This window comes from Cyprinodon variegatus, unplaced genomic scaffold (assembly GCF_000732505.1).
Source record: "Cyprinodon variegatus isolate N-32 unplaced genomic scaffold, C_variegatus-1.0 Scaffold1081, whole genome shotgun sequence".
NCBI classification, from domain to species: Eukaryota; Metazoa; Chordata; class Actinopteri; order Cyprinodontiformes; family Cyprinodontidae; genus Cyprinodon; species Cyprinodon variegatus.
The window spans coordinates 199711-216792 of NW_015151534.1; the positions used below are offsets into that span (position 1 = coordinate 199711).

The 17082-nt window shown below is 37.2% G+C and overlaps 1 protein-coding gene across 4 annotated transcripts in view; it reads left to right on the top strand.

Annotated features, from left to right (window-relative positions):
• The window catches only part of smurf2 (SMAD specific E3 ubiquitin protein ligase 2), an 87079-nt gene that overhangs the window by 55959 nt on the left and 14038 nt on the right, over positions 1-17082 (top strand). The window contains exon 11 of one of the 4 annotated variants that reach the window (XM_015400202.1): positions 5842-5895. The exons of the other annotated variants lie outside the window; for them this stretch is intronic. Within the exon in view, the coding sequence (XP_015255688.1) occupies positions 5842-5895 (54 nt within the window). The remainder of the gene's footprint in view (positions 1-5841; positions 5896-17082) is intronic. 4 annotated transcript variants of the gene reach the window in all.

Here is a 17082-nt window from a genome sequence, read left to right on the forward strand (position 1 = left end):
AACTACGTGCAACAACGGTGTCTGGCAGGATAAACATGTTTGGGGAATCAACATCTGGTCATTTGGTCAAATAGCATCCATATGTGTCTAAACAGGCTCTGGTTTGGAGCTGAAGCTCAGCCTTGCTGCCTGTCACCATCTTTACTTGCTTGTCTAACCCTATTTGTAGAGAAGTGATTGAGTCCAGATGAAGCTTAAAAAGGTCAATGCTAATGAGGCGGGATATGTGATGTGGCTCTTTTGAATTATTTAGCATAAGAATGGAAGAGATGGTTGTGGTCTTGTTTTAGTTAATATGGAATATAGTTTGGATTATTTACGGCATTTGAAATGGAGTATTTACAGATATTGCAGATAAACACACACACACAGGTGCCTGAATACAAAAAACCTATTAAATAACACTTATGAATGTAAACCTGGTGAGAAAGACAAACCTGTACAACCAGTTAAATATCTTTATTTCCAGCTTCATCCGTTTGTTTTTAACCAGCTTCTCTAAATGTTGCTCTTCTGGTTTGTAATCATCTTATGTTCTAAAACCAAAGGGTTGTCCAAAGCTGGGTGATGCCGCTTACAAATCAATTAATTAATCATTTTGTATCCTTCTCTTTTCAGTTTCAGCTAATGTACGCAACGGTTGAAATAAGAAATAGGAATCATTTCCTTTCCAATTGAGTTCCGTCCCAGTGTTCACGGGGATGGACGTCTGTGTCTTCAGCAGGCGTAGAGCTAACAGAACTGGCAGCGTTGCGAGGCAAGGGCTCAAACATGTACGGCTGTAAGCCTTCTACACCAAACCAAGCTTCCGCCGCCCTGGCGTCCTCTTCCACAGCAACTTCGTCCCCGCTTTCCTTTCTCTAAATAAAAAATGGATGACGGAGGAGACTCATCCACGACCTCCTACACTAAACTCTCCTCGTCTTGCATGTTTCCTCTGTCCATGGCGTTCCTTGACAGTGTTGTTTCTAAGTCACCAATTTAGTGCTACTTGGTTCCAATGGAATTTCCCATTGGAAACCTGCTAGCACTAAGTAGCAAACCGGTTAGCAAGATGTTTCAGAGAAAACAGCCACAAACAAACTTGCTCGTGAACCTTCTGCCACAAAAATCCCACCCCCTTGATAAACGACCAATCAGATTCACTTTTTCACCCGTGTAAAGTCGTGCACCACTCGGGAGAATTCGGAAATGCAACGGTTGGAACAGCCGCTTCGCTACGACTTTAAAACAATCATGTTTCACAACAAACAATAATATAATCGCAAATGTTTGAATCAAGTGATATCACACAGTAAACTAGTTTATCAGTTTTTACAGTACATCTGACAACAAAAGTTTAAGTGTATTGTATTGCACATATGCATTATGAGTAAACAAGAAAGTAGATTTTCCAGTTGAGGTGTGGAAAGGAAGAGAAAAAGTCATAAATCATGGGTGGGGGAAAAGGGCAGAAAATTTCAGATGCCTAAAGGGATCAGGCTGCAGCACTCAAAATTCGACACTGAAGCTGGTGAAGAGCTGCTGAAGCTGCCAGCCTGATGAACATGCAAGTAGGTTCAGCCAGCAAATGGCGATGATGTACATCGGTGCTTTTCTTATCAGGAAGGTGCAAAAAATATTTAAAGGACCAGGTAAACACTATCAGTTGGAAAGCGCGTTGGGATGTATATCTCTTTTCGAAGATGAATATTTAGTTTTATCTATGGAATTCATTCAGTCATGCTCTATGAAATCCACTTTTATTTGTTCCCAAATTCCGTTAACTATTTTCTCCAAATTCCACTTTATCCGTATTCATCATTTTGTATTACAATTTTTCATTTTTTTCTCTATTTCATGTTTTTTCCCCAACTATATTTATTAACCCTTTCATTTGGATCAGACTACCTACAGATTATGACCAATAATCCACAAATAATCACTAACCATACAGTTCCCCTGACAAAACCTTTTTGCCAAAAAAACTGCCTGACTCACAAATATATTAAAATATTATAAGTCATGCAAAGACTTCTACATTCACAAACAATATTTTAGATAACCTCCTTTATTGTGGTGTGCTAGCACCAGTTGTTTCGTTGACCACAACATATATTTTTATATTTTTTTTTACCCTTGCAATTTCTTCTGCATAACCGCCATATGCTAATCGAACACCTGGGATAGGTGGGTTTTAAAGGCGCTGCTTACGTGTTCTGGCAGCGCACCCACTAGCTTACACTCCTTTTCCAAAAATGGACAAAGCTTTCTCTTTTTTCTTAAGGAATGTCTGATTCCACACAAACGACAACAAATTCTTCAATTAATTCACGCTTTGCTTCCGCCGATGTTGAATTCTTAAGAGTTGGCAGATGTGTGTGGCTCGCGCTAGCTTCCCTCTTCTCCTTAAATAAAGTGTTTTTACCCTTAATTTGAGTAGGTAAAATGAGCTAGTTTGCCAATGGAATGAGTATTTTTACTCTTGTCTTGTTCCACTGGAAAAATGTCTCTTTTACCTCCTTAATACAAGAATAAATGCACTTATTTTAAGAAAAAATGACTCGTCACACGGGTTCGTATGCTTCCAGTCGACCGTATCCTGACATAACTTGCAGAAAACTTGTTCCCCAGATTCATAAAAATCATGGGGATATCATTCTGCCCTAAACTTTGCTCTAAGTTTAACATTTTTAAATTTTCTGGATGACCTGCGTGGCTCTTAGACATGGCTAACCTACATTTTCTTGTTGGTGTTGAGACAAGAGAACGCCCCAATGAACTACATACGGGAGCAGGCAGTGGACCAAAGACCTTGCATACATACCACTTCTTTCCCAAAAGAGTGAATTCTACTACGTGTTTTGTAATACATTCCATTTTATTTGCTTCATTCTCGTGAATCAGTCTGCGTTTTCCGCATCAAGGCTGCTAAGTATGTTACTGGGCCCCTTTTTAAGATTCCAATATTTAACTCAATCCATGGTAACGCTTTTTTGTTTCAAGATTTCAAGAATTCCGCTGCTAGGGTTTAAAGCTCACTTAATGGCATGTCATAAGTAATTCACAAATTTACCAAGTTTGTTACCAAGAACAGAGTGACGTGGCTGTACATTCCATCCGCCTTTACCTGTTATAGTGCACTGCCAGTAGGCTGCCTGGGACAAGAAAAATAGGCTCCCATGCTCTCCCTTGTTTTGCAGAAAGACAAATTTAGCTGTTTGGAAATGCCTCTAGTCCTAAAACATGGGCTCTCATTGTGTGGGGCCCAAAGAAGCCACTCATTAATCTTACTAACATAACTGTGTTTTACATTTACAGCTGCCGTGGCATATGTGCGTCAAGCATACAAGGCTAAACATCATAACCTGACTAATTACCCAGTTGATATTAACTGTAACACATGTGTTTCTATTTAAACAGCAAAAAGTTTTTTTTTTATATATCATAAGCACTTAAAAAAAAAAAAAACTCAAATACCTTTAGTTGATGTGATAGATCATTTTGAAATTACAGTAGTGCTTTAGGTGTCATTATTAAAACCATAATATTCATTATAGCAGCAGTAGAATTGATTTTCTGCATTAAATGGATTACTTAGATTGCTGGACATGTGTTGCTCTATATTCTAGTGTAAAAACCATAATACTATGCTACTTTTTACTCCAAATCACTCGATGAGAAATTCCCAGCCTGGCCTTGCCTACTAAGCTCTCGCATTGTTTGATGATACAATTCAGTGATCAGCTGGTAATATTACCAGCGTTTCTATGGAAGGACACCAAAAGTGATGCTTTTAGAGAAGTTAGATGTCACAATTAGTTGTTGTTTGTGTTTGGGGTTTATGTCAAGTTCTGCTTTTGTTGCTGAGTGTAGAAAATAGTACAGCCAGTCATACCTTGTCAGTCTAGAAAAATTTCTTCCTTGTTTTTTTTTCTTATCTTTATCTCCAGCATTTATCTCCTTTTGATGTTTGTTGTCAGCCCCCTCAGCTAAAGAGGAAACCATAAACTTAAAACATGACTTGTAAAAAGCTTGTAAACTACTTTGGGCAAATTATTATTTTTTTTATACATTTAATAAAAATGATAAGAGGATGGAGATATTTTCAGGGGAGAAACACTTAGCTGAATTGGTGTGCAGGTTTTCTCGTTGTTGGCGTTTGTTTTTCTGAATCGGTTGCTCTAAGTTGACTGTAAATAGATTTAGGTTTACGCTTTCCACTGATGACAGGTTGTTGACTCGTGTTCAGCCGACAGTTAACAGCTTCTATGGCCTCATAACTCGGAACACCTGCCAGATCCCAGAGTCTTTTGGCTTGTATTGATGAGAGTAGACTACAGAGATATTAAAAGATTAGTTAAGTTGCACAAAATGTTCTGGGCTACCACTATATTTTATATTAAAGATAATCATGGTGATTTGCAACCTTTGTTTTCGACCACATATTTGCATGCAGGCCAGACAGTTCGGTTGTGGTCTTGTACGACCAGATCACTTTCTTCCCCATTTTTTTTTTTTTTCATTGTGTTTTTTAGGTGGTCATTTCCTGAAAAACTGTTTTCACACATAAAGCATCTTTGTCTGTTTTCTTATTAACAAACTTTGCATCTGTGTCCTTTCTTTTTGAAACTCTTCAAAGCTAAAAATGCAAAGTTAAGATCTTTATGTAATGTTATGACAGTTAATAACATAATACCTAATTTGATTAAAGCCCAGAACTCTAATAATCTATAAATTAATATTTTTAAGAATTTAACCTACATTTCACAGTAGTTTTTTTATAATATCTGTGTAGCATTTCAAAAAAACTCAAAGTCAGCAGCTTATAACATGCTTATACATGGAGCACTTTCTTGCAAATGAATGTTTTTTGTTAGGGAGTGGTGGGTTAGGGCTATTCTTTAGGTTTTAGCAGCCAATAAAGACAATGTTTTCTTTGCTTGTTTTTTATTTTTTATTTTTATTTTGCCATTTTATGCAGTTTTTTCACCAAAAGCAGGTATGCTTGATTGGCTCAGCAATTTTCTTTTATTTGAAGATGCTTTAAAAGCAGCACTTTCTCCATAGCTGTGATTTTAAAACCCAATTTCACAGAAATTTTTATTAGAGAAACTTAAAATTATTATTATTTTTTAAAATATTGCTCATTAGTTCTAATACTTGCATTCATAAATTTTATTTGGGTAACTATTAAAATAGTTTCTGTGTGAAATAATTTAGTAATTGACTAATTTGTTGATACTTTTTTCATTTTATCTAAAGAGAGATGCATTCAGTAAATTATTGTTACTCAATGAGTGAAGGTTTGGAATGGAAAAAAAAACAACCTTAATTACGCATTTTTAATAAATTTTAAACGGAAAAAGTAAAGGTACATGACATATAAAACATTACTTTTTTTTTAATCTTAAAAATAAAATGTTTATATTTTTTGTAGATTTTTGAGTTAATTACTGCTATAGGTAGGTTGTGGATTCGCTGCGGTTCGTTGCTGTAGGTAATGATTGATTCGATTGCCAATATTACTCTTAGATGACAATTATTTCAATAATCTATTAATCCTCTTGGCTCTAATGTTATTGATGTTATTTCTTGTTAAAGAGCTTTTAGCCAAATTTTTTTTTTTATTCCATCTTTTAGTTTGTGAAGAAATTATCTTAAACTTAACAGGGATTGGTTAAAGAAAAAAAGTATGATGCACCCATCACAAACACAAAATATGGTTAATGTGCAACACACTNATCTGTTTTTTCTGTTTCTCTCTTAAACCCATCCTTATTCTTTATTCGCATCACTTGCTTCGTCTTTTTAACTTACACTCTTTCTTTTTTTCTTCTGTCCTCTTGTTTTCTCCAGCAGCCCAAGTTCAAATGGTTCCCGTGTGGCCACGGACAGCCAAAACACTAACCTCAGGTAACCCGCCTACAAACACACACACACATACAGACACCCATTTGTACTGAAAATAATGTGAATTCTTGCTATTTTAAGTAGATGATAAAAAGTGTATCTGCAAACACTGACATGGTTTCTTCAGAAAGCATATGGGCCACGTAGCTTTTTTTATACGTGACTAACAGTCTTTGTTTTGTTGTGTTGAGAAAACCTGTCGGTTTGTCTTTAGTAATTATCCTGACTGACCTTGTTGGACTTGATTCTGTGTTGCCTGCCCCACTCGGATAAATGCAAAATGCTTATTGGCACAGTGGTTGCTTGCTCACTCTGAGTTCTTGGCACTCCTTACAGCAACAGTGGAAATGAAGAGCTCAGCTTGAAAAAAGTGACTTTTCATTGCATTTCTATGATAAACAAAATTAGAGGATGTGTTTTGGCTCTCTGGGAGGCCCTTGTGTCTTTAGTGACTCAGACTTTTCCAGTTTTGCTGCTTTTTTTATGGTTTTTGTACAGAATCTTTTTTGGAACTACGTGCAACAACGGTGTCTGGCAGGATAAACATGTTTGGGGAATCAACATCTGGTCATTTGGTCAAATAGCATCCATATGTGTCTAAACAGGCTCTGGTTTGGAGCTGAAGCTCAGCCTTGCTGCCTGTCACCATCTTTACTTGCTTGTCTAACCCTATTTGTAGAGAAGTGATTGAGTCCAGATGAAGCTTAAAAAGGTCAATGCTAATGAGGCGGAATATGTGATGTGGCTCTTTTGAATTATTTAGCATAAGAATGGAAGAGATGGTTGTGGTCTTGTTTTAGTTAATATGGAATATAGTTTGGATTATTTACGGCATTTGAAATAGAGTATTTACAGATATTGCAGATAAACACACACACACAGGTGCCTGAATACAAAAAACCTATTAAATAACACTTATGAATGTAAACCTGGTGAGAAAGACAAACCTGTACAACCAGTTAAATATCTTTATTTCCAGCTTCATCCGTTTGTTTTTAACCAGCTTCTCTAAATGTTGCTCTTCTGGTTTGTAATCATCTTATGTTCTAAAACCAAAGGGTTGTCCAAAGCTGGGTGATGCCGCTTACAAATCAATTAATTAATCATTTTGTATCCTTCTCTTTTCAGTTTCAGCTAATGTACGCAACGGTTGAAATAAGAAATAGGAATCATTTCCTTTCCAATTGAGTTCCGTCCCAGTGTTCATGGGGGTGGACGTCTGTGTCTTCACCAGGCGTAGAGCTAACAGAACTGGCAGCGTTGCGAGGCAAGGGCTCAAACATGTACGGCTGTAAGCCTTCTACACCAAACCAAGCTTCCGCCGCCCTGGCGTCCTCTTCCACAGCAACTTCGTCCCCGCTTTCCTTTCTCTAAATAAAAAATGGATGACGGAGGAGACTCATCCACGACCTCCTACACTAAACTCTCCTCGTCTTGCATGTTTCCTCTGTCCATGGCGTTCCTTGACAGTGTTGTTTCTAAGTCACCAATTTAGTGCTACTTGGTTCCAATGGAATTTCCCATTGGAAACCTGCTAGCACTAAGTAGCAAACCGGTTAGCAAGATGTTTCAGAGAAAACAGCCACAAACAAACTTGCTCGTGAACCTTCTGCCACAAAAATCCCACCCCCTTGATAAACGACCAATCAGATTCACTTTTTCACCCGTGTAAAGTCGTGCACCACTCGGGAGAAATCGGAAATGCAGCGGTTGGAACAGCCGCTTCCCTTACGACTCTAAAACAGTCATGTTTCACAACAAACAATAATATAATCGCAAATGTTTGAATCAAGTGATATCACACAGTAAACTAGTTTATCAGTTTTTACAGTACATCTGACAACAAAAGTTTAAGTGTATTGTATTGCACATATGCATTATGAGTAAACAAGAAAGTAGATTTTCCAGTTGAGGTGTGGAAAGGAAGAGAAAAAGTCATAAATCATGGGTGGGGGAAAAGGGCAGAAAATTTCAGATGCCTAAAGGGATCAGGCTGCAGCACTCAAAATTCGACACTGAAGCTGGTGAAGAGCTGCTGAAGCTGCCAGCCTGATGAACATGTGAGTAGGTTCAGCCAGCAAATGGCGATGATGTACATCGGTGCTTTTCTTATCAGGAAGGTGCAAAAAATATTTAAAGGACCAGGTAAACACTATCAGTTGGAAAGCGTGTTGTGATGTATATCCCTTTTCGAAGATGAATATTTAGTTTATCTATGAAATTCATTCAGTCATGCTCTATGAAATCCACTTTTATTTTTTCCCAAATTCCGTTAACTATTTTCTCCAAATTCCACTTTATCCGTATTCATCATTTTGTATTACAATTTTTCATTTTTTTCTCTATTTCATGTTTTTTCCCCAACTATATTTATTTACCCTTTCATTAGGATCAGAATACCTACAGATTATGACCAATAATCCACAAATAATCACTAACCATACAGTTCCCCTGACAAAACCTTTTTGCCAAAAAAACTGCCTGACTCACAAATATATTAAAATATTATAAGTCATGCAAAGACTTCTACATTCAAAAACAATATTTTAAATAACTTCCTTTATTGTGGTGTGCTAGCACCAGTTGTTTCGTTGACCACAACATATATTTTTATATTTTTTTTTACCCTTGCAATTTCTTCTGCATAACCGCCATATGCTAATCGAACACCTGGGATAGGTGGGTTTTAAAGGCGCTGCTTACGTGTTCTGGCAGCGCACCCACTAGCTTACACTCCTTTTCCAAAAATGGACAAAGCTTTCTCTTTTTTCTTAAGGAATGTCTGATTCCACACAAACGACAACAAATTCTTCAATTAATTCACGCTTTGCTTCCGCCGATGTTGAATTCTTAAGAGTTGGCAGATGTGTGTGGCTCGCGCTAGCTTCCCTCTTCTCCTTAAATAAAGTGTTTTTACCCTTAATTTGAGTAGGTAAAATGAGCTAGTTTGCCAATGGAATGAGTATTTTTACTCTTGTCTTGTTCCACTGGAAAAATGTCTCTTTTACCTCCTTAATACAAGAATAAATGCACTTATTTTAAGAAAAAATGACTCGTCACACGGGTTCGTATGCTTCCAGTCGACCGTATCCTGACATAACTTGCAGAAAACTTGTTCCCCAGATTCATAAAAATCATGGGGATATCATTCTGCCCTAAACTTTGCTCTAAGTTTAACATTTTTAAATTTTCTGGATGACCTGCGTGGCTCTTAGACATGGCTAACCTACATTTTCTTGTTGGTGTTGAGACAAGAGAACGCCCCAATGAACTACATACGGGAGCAGGCAGTGGACCAAAGACCTTGCATACATACCACTTCTTTCCCAAAAGAGTGAATTCTACTACGTGTTTTGTAATACATTCCATTTTATTTGCTTCATTCTCGTGAATCAGTCTGCGTTTTCCGCATCAAGGCTGCTAAGTATGTTACTGGGCCCCTTTTTAAGATTCCAATATTTAACTCAATCCATGGTAACGCTTTTTTGTTTCAAGATTTCAAGAATTCCGCTGCTAGGGTTTAAAGCTCACTTAATGGCATGTCATAAGTAATTCACAAATTTACCAAGTTTGTTACCAAGAACAGAGTGACGTGGCTGTACATTCCATCCGCCTTTACCTGTTATAGTGCACTGCCAGTAGGCTGCCTGGGACAAGAAAAATAGGCTCCCATGCTCTCCCTTGTTTTGCAGAAAGACAAATTTAGCTGTTTGGAAATGCCTCTAGTCCTAAAACATGGGCTCTCATTGTGTGGGGCCCAAAGAAGCCACTCATTAATCTTACTAACATAACTGTGTTTTACATTTACAGCTGCCGTGGCATATGTGCGTCAAGCATACAAGGCTAAACATCATAACCTGACTAATTACCCAGTTGATATTAACTGTAACACATGTGTTTCTATTTAAACAGCAAAAAGTTTTTTTTTTATATATCATAAGCACTTAAAAAAAAAAAAAACTCAAATACCTTTAGTTGATGTGATAGATCATTTTGAAATTACAGTAGTGCTTTAGGTGTCATTATTAAAACCATAATATTCATTATAGCAGCAGTAGAATTGATTTTCTGCATTAAATGGATTACTTAGATTGCTGGACATGTGTTGCTCTATATTCTAGTGTAAAAACCATAATACTATGCTACTTTTTACTCCAAATCACTCGATGAGAAATTCCCAGCCTGGCCTTGCCTACTAAGCTCTCGCATTGTTTGATGATACAATTCAGTGATCAGCTGGTAATATTACCAGCGTTTCTATGGAAGGACACCAAAAGTGATGCTTTTAGAGAAGTTAGATGTCACAATTAGTTGTTGTTTGTGTTTGGGGTTTATGTCAAGTTCTGCTTTTGTTGCTGAGTGTAGAAAATAGTACAGCCAGTCATACCTTGTCAGTCTAGAAAAATTTCTTCCTTGTTTTTTTTTCTTATCTTTATCTCCAGCATTTATCTCCTTTTGATGTTTGTTGTCAGCCCCCTCAGCTAAAGAGGAAACCATAAACTTAAAACATGACTTGTAAAAAGCTTGTAAACTACTTTGGGCAAATTATTATTTTTTTTATACATTTAATAAAAATGATAAGAGGATGGAGATATTTTCAGGGGAGAAACACTTAGCTGAATTGGTGTGCAGGTTTTCTCGTTGTTGGCGTTTGTTTTTCTGAATCGGTTGCTCTAAGTTGACTGTAAATAGATTTAGGTTTACGCTTTCCACTGATGACAGGTTGTTGACTCGTGTTCAGCCGACAGTTAACAGCTTCTATGGCCTCATAACTCGGAACACCTGCCAGATCCCAGAGTCTTTTGGCTTGTATTGATGAGAGTAGACTACAGAGATATTAAAAGATTAGTTAAGTTGCACAAAATGTTCTGGGCTACCACTATATTTTATATTAAAGATAATCATGGTGATTTGCAACCTTTGTTTTCGACCACATATTTGCATGCAGGCCAGACAGTTCGGTTGTGGTCTTGTACGACCAGATCACTTTCTTCCCCATTTTTTTTTTTTTTCATTGTGTTTTTTAGGTGGTCATTTCCTGAAAAACTGTTTTCACACATAAAGCATCTTTGTCTGTTTTCTTATTAACAAACTTTGCATCTGTGTCCTTTCTTTTTGAAACTCTTCAAAGCTAAAAATGCAAAGTTAAGATCTTTATGTAATGTTATGACAGTTAATAACATAATACCTAATTTGATTAAAGCCCAGAACTCTAATAATCTATAAATTAATATTTTTAAGAATTTAACCTACATTTCACAGTAGTTTTTTTATAATATCTGTGTAGCATTTCAAAAAAACTCAAAGTCAGCAGCTTATAACATGCTTATACATGGAGCACTTTCTTGCAAATGAATGTTTTTTGTTAGGGAGTGGTGGGTTAGGGCTATTCTTTAGGTTTTAGCAGCCAATAAAGACAATGTTTTCTTTGCTTGTTTTTTATTTTTTATTTTTATTTTGCCATTTTATGCAGTTTTTTCACCAAAAGCAGGTATGCTTGATTGGCTCAGCAATTTTCTTTTATTTGAAGATGCTTTAAAAGCAGCACTTTCTCCATAGCTGTGATTTTAAAACCCAATTTCACAGAAATTTTTATTAGAGAAACTTAAAATTATTATTATTTTTTAAAATATTGCTCATTAGTTCTAATACTTGCATTCATAAATTTTATTTGGGTAACTATTAAAATAGTTTCTGTGTGAAATAATTTAGTAATTGACTAATTTGTTGATACTTTTTTCATTTTATCTAAAGAGAGATGCATTCAGTAAATTATTGTTACTCAATGAGTGAAGGTTTGGAATGGAAAAAAAAACAACCTTAATTACGCATTTTTAATAAATTTTAAACGGAAAAAGTAAAGGTACATGACATATAAAACATTACTTTTTTTTTAATCTTAAAAATAAAATGTTTATATTTTTTGTAGATTTTTGAGTTAATTACTGCTATAGGTAGGTTGTGGATTCGCTGCGGTTCGTTGCTGTAGGTAATGATTGATTCGATTGCCAATATTACTCTTAGATGACAATTATTTCAATAATCTATTAATCCTCTTGGCTCTAATGTTATTGATGTTATTTCTTGTTAAAGAGCTTTTAGCCAAATTTTTTTTTTTATTCCATCTTTTAGTTTGTGAAGAAATTATCTTAAACTTAACAGGGATTGGTTAAAGAAAAAAAGTATGATGCACCCATCACAAACACAAAATATGGTTAATGTGCAACACACTTATGAAATCTTTAATGCAGTTTAATGACAAAAAAGTTTGACAATGCATAATTTACCAATAATTTTATAAAATTTGCAGGGAAGGTTTAGCCCCCCTAGTATTTAGTGACAAACGGCCTCTGAACTGCATGGTTTTGTGACTGTTACTGTGCAGCTTGTTTGGGTTTGTGCTTCGATGCTCTAATTCCCATTGATTTCATCTCTGTTCCTTAAATAGCAGTTAAGAAAAGGACTTTGTTTTGAATTATTTTGATATCTCTCTAGCAAAAACTGTAAACATGTTCTGTCTATCAGATTTCCTTTCATTGCTGGCATACCAAACATTTTGCTTAGTTTTGTTTTTGCTGTTAGCATTTTTAACCCACTCTGAAGAGACCTTGTTTTTTTGTTTGTTTTTTTTGCCACAAGATGAATAGATAGTTTTTTTTTTTTTTGTTTTTAAGCAGAGTTTATGTCTTGTACATTCTCAGTACAACCTCAGTTCTCTTGATGAGAGTACAGGTTAGAAAGCCTTTGACCTGGGGTGATGAAGGTCTAGAATTGTCAGACAGTCAGACACATCTGCATGTCTGTGGTCTACCACACTGTCTCTCACATACTCTGCTTCCTTCTTTTGCTCTGGCAGAAAAGTCTGGCTGAGAGATTACATCAGTGTTTGGAGAGGGTATTTTTAGATGGCCATCAGTGGGTCGGTGTTTTCCCAACCAAGCTTTAAATCTTCATGACAACTACATCAATATTTGCACGGATGTTTTAAAAAGTGTTGAGTATGCTTGTTTTTATTTATATATATTAGTAAGTTGAGATAAAAATATTGCGACCAACCCTAAATTTAGAGCGCAGCCTGTAATGGAGCGGTTTTAATCAAAGCAATAATCACCATAGGACGTCCTAGTCAAAGTCCAGGCGGAAAATTAGCCTCAACAGTTTTTCCCAAGAATGGGCAAATATGACTGTCTGTAGGTTGAAGCAGGGTTAGATGTGGTGAATAAAGGCTGATTTATTTTTAGGAACCAGGTCGTCTGCATGTGTATTGCAGTTAACGCAGACACTCTGCTGCACCTCTCCCAGATTGTAGGTGATCGCAGACAAAAGGCCTCTGATTGGTCAAACAGGCCTGTTTTGTTTTTATGACCGCGATTGTGGAAAACGACTCGTGAAGTTGGACCAGCTAGAAGAGCGAGGTGCGCGAGAACGCCGGGACCCTTTTTCCACCTGGATCTCTGCTCTTTTTGGCCCTCATGTGCCTCCGTTGTTGGACAAGCTTACCCCCACTTCCTCACCGCCTCTTCCGTATCTAGAACCACAGCTAGTTCCTGATTGTCCCTCTGCGTTTTGGCGTGGAATAAAAGCACAGCCCATGCTTCAATATTGGGCATAAATCAAAAATATCTGCGACAAGATCACTGCGACACACTGCTGCCCGAGGATAAGCAGCCCTTAAGAGTTATTAAGGAAGAAATCTACAGCATTCCAAAAACATGTATGATTAAAGGTATTGTGGGGGATTTTTTTTAAAAGACCCTCCCTCTCCGCTTAAAAAAAAAAAAAAAGAAATGCGCTTGCAAGAGCATACACAAGCCTAATTCTCCTCATGCATGCCCTGTTTAAAATGTGCTGTTCTCATACAAGCTAACTGTGTCCACATACAGTGGGGACTATATAGTGCACCTTGATTGAACTCTGTTAACTGACCGTTTGGACAGATAATCACTGCTTTTTGCCCCGTTGGTCACGTAGCTCCTCGTCCTCCGCACATTTCCTGTGCCATCTTTGTTATTAGTCACCACTGTCGGGTAGCGTCAGTCTTTGGCGACAGCAGGGCCTACATCCTATAGTGCTTTGCAAGGAGAGCTCTCTGCACAAATCATTCTGGGGTAAAGATGGCTAACGGGACGAGCACGTATGGCAGCCTTACGTAAACATATCACCAGAATGATTGACATTTAGGATGACCACTTATTTAGAGGATCCACCTGGAAATAAAAGATCCTCCTCCATACATTTAACTTCTACTGGTTCAAACTTATGCAAAATAAAGGTACCACCAAACATCAAGGGGGAAGAATGCTCTTGCAAGGTGCTGTAAATGTAACAGTATGCCACTTTAAGTCCAGATGTGTTATAATAAAGTATTAACTCTACTGGAAGGTTTCCAAAAAATCCCTGTTGTCTTAAAGCAGATGTTACATATCATTTACAAACCTTTGTAGATTTAAAGCATCCAAATAATCAGACCTTTTTTTCTCCGCTTTGTTCACAACAGCCTGTCTGCTTCTACTTTACTGCAGTTTCAGTTGTTTTTATTTCTCAGGCCAGGAGTGATTTACTGTTTCGAAGGAATGCGAGAGGTCAGTCTTTCACTGGCATGTTTTTGGCATTTCCTGGGTATTTTCCTCTGTACTGTAGAAAAGGGAATGAGGGGTGACTAAAGGTTCTCCTGTGAGCTCCTTCAATTCTCTGGACTGCAGCTGCTGTGACTTTAACGCAATTATAGTTAGTCAACCACCACAGCACTATAAAACTGTGTGAAAGAAACGATGCAGATTCTCACCCACAGACGAGCAGCTGAGCATTCGGTTTGCATGCAGCCTTTGCAAAGAGGCTCTGCAGATTAAATTAGTAGGATTAAGACACATCACGACTCCCTGGGTTCAGCTGCCGGCCGGCCATCCATTTCAAACCTTTATTACCTGCTTTTTTTTGCGACCCATAATATCTCACTCTGTGTTATACAGTATTAAACTGTCTAATTTCATTTCTTTCTAGTTGCTTCTTGGGTCTGTTTTCTATATTCAAAGTCTTGTTTGACAACTAAAACGGTTACGCTCTAAGCATGTTTCAGATGAAGCCGCTCTCCCCAAAATAAAGCGGGTAAAAATAGCTTTCTTATAGTTTCTGAGCCTTTTGGTCAACATGAAATTCATCGGCTTTGTTTAAATGTATTTTTCTTTGCTGTGCATCTTGTTTAAGTGTTTTTGGAACTGCCCTGATGTAGCCTTACCCTTTCTTTAACATGGAAGGAGCCCCAGCACTTGCCAAAGAAATAAATAAAAGCAGACTTGATTATACAGGGGATAAACTAGTGAAAACACTGCACCCATTTAGCCTGGGGAGCCCAAATAGATAGACAGGCTTCTCTTAAACCCTCTAAGCTAGAAGACCCACAGCACATAAGTGTTGGCAATGGAGATGGACTGTGTGCTGCTGCCTTTCAGGACCTCCTCTCCATCATATATCAAAGCAGACCTCTTGGTTCACTGCCTTTGTCTGACCAACTGCAGCTTTGATTCCCCCTCCTTGCAGAGGACAGTAGCCTTTTTTAAAGGCGTCCTCTGCTGGCTCAGCGTCTTCTCAAGGGAAAATGAGGGCTGCTATCCTGCTAAAGGAAAGAATATATTTTTCTGAAGCCCACCCAGGCGTTTCACCACAGACACCACAGTGTGGGCTTAGAGCAGGCCAAAACTAGAAAGCTCACCTATGTCCAGACTTTATCTTATTCTGTCTCAGCAGAAAAAAAAAATTGTCTGGATTATATGAATCCAAACTGATATAAAGGTCTATAATTGTCCAACGAGATTTCATCCCTTTTACTCCTTTTAGACAACTGTTGTTTCGTCAGAAAACTGTACAATTGCAAGGATGGATTGATTAACGGAGACGATTAAAACAGACAAACCTATGGGGTTAGAGGAAAGGTTGCAAAATGACTAAAAAGGTCAAATAGAATCAGTGCAGTTTCCTCCCTGTACATTTGTTCTGGAATGGATCTAGTATTTATAATGAAACTAAAAGTTGGTGTCCCAAAACTGGTCAAGAACAGAAACAAGTGTGGGCAGGTCTTTACATGTTACTAAGATAAAGTGATTCTTGGAGTCTTTTTGCCCTTTAAGATTTTGTAGGATTTTTGTTTTCCTAACAGAAATCAAAAAAAAAAAAAAAGAAAAGGCACCATCTACACCAAGATAAGTTAAAAGTAAAGGAAGAAACAATTAAATACACAGATACCTACAGAAACACTATCAGCATTACTGTTTTTTCTGTTATTTAACATCAGTATTTATTAATAATCAAATATATATTTTAACGTCTCTCCTCGAGCTCCAACCTCGGCTGCAGTCGCTGAAGAAAAAATTGTTTACTCTTATACAAATTAGACATAGTCAAGACAAAAATAAATGTAAAACAGATTTAAGTATATGTTTAATTCCCAACTCCATTCACAGCAGAAGCATTTTAAGCATTGGTTTGCATTAGATTAATAGATGCGAATGAAATGGTTAGAAATAAACAGTCAGGCCAATTATTTGAGGAGGTTTTTCCCCAAAATCTGGCAAAATATGGACCCAGTCATTCTCCTTAATACACTGCTGTTTTGTCTCTAGTGTCTTTAGACAGCTCTATAATCTTGGCCATGTTACCCCCAGATTCCACACACTCTGTCAGCTCTCCGCTCCGACCCGCTCACGTACATCGTGTGGAGTACTTGTCTGTCATGTTAATCAATGAGAACTGTTCCACATCCCCTGCCACTCTTCCGCATGTCTCTGTCCACGTACGTCTTCTCCGTCCGTCACCGTCAAAATACAGAGCCATGCTATTCTTTGCTCTGCTTAGGTCCAGCCAGGTCAAGATCCGCAATTGCAATCGCACTAAACAGGAAAAAGAAAAATTGAGATGATCCAGTTTGTCAAATTAAAATATAGTAACGACAGATCGGTAACTACAAATTAGAGCATAATTCTTATTTATTACAAAAAACTAACACCGTTTATTTAAAAGATTGGATGCAAATTTGTTATTCAACATACCAGGAGGCATATATATATAATATTAATTTAATACAGAGAGGCTTAAAAGTTGAATCAAATCCAGTCAAAAGTAACTTCTTATCTCAGTCCTGGATGAAGAGATGCTGAGTTTGGAAGTAGAGAACAAACATAGTTCATAAAAAAGCAA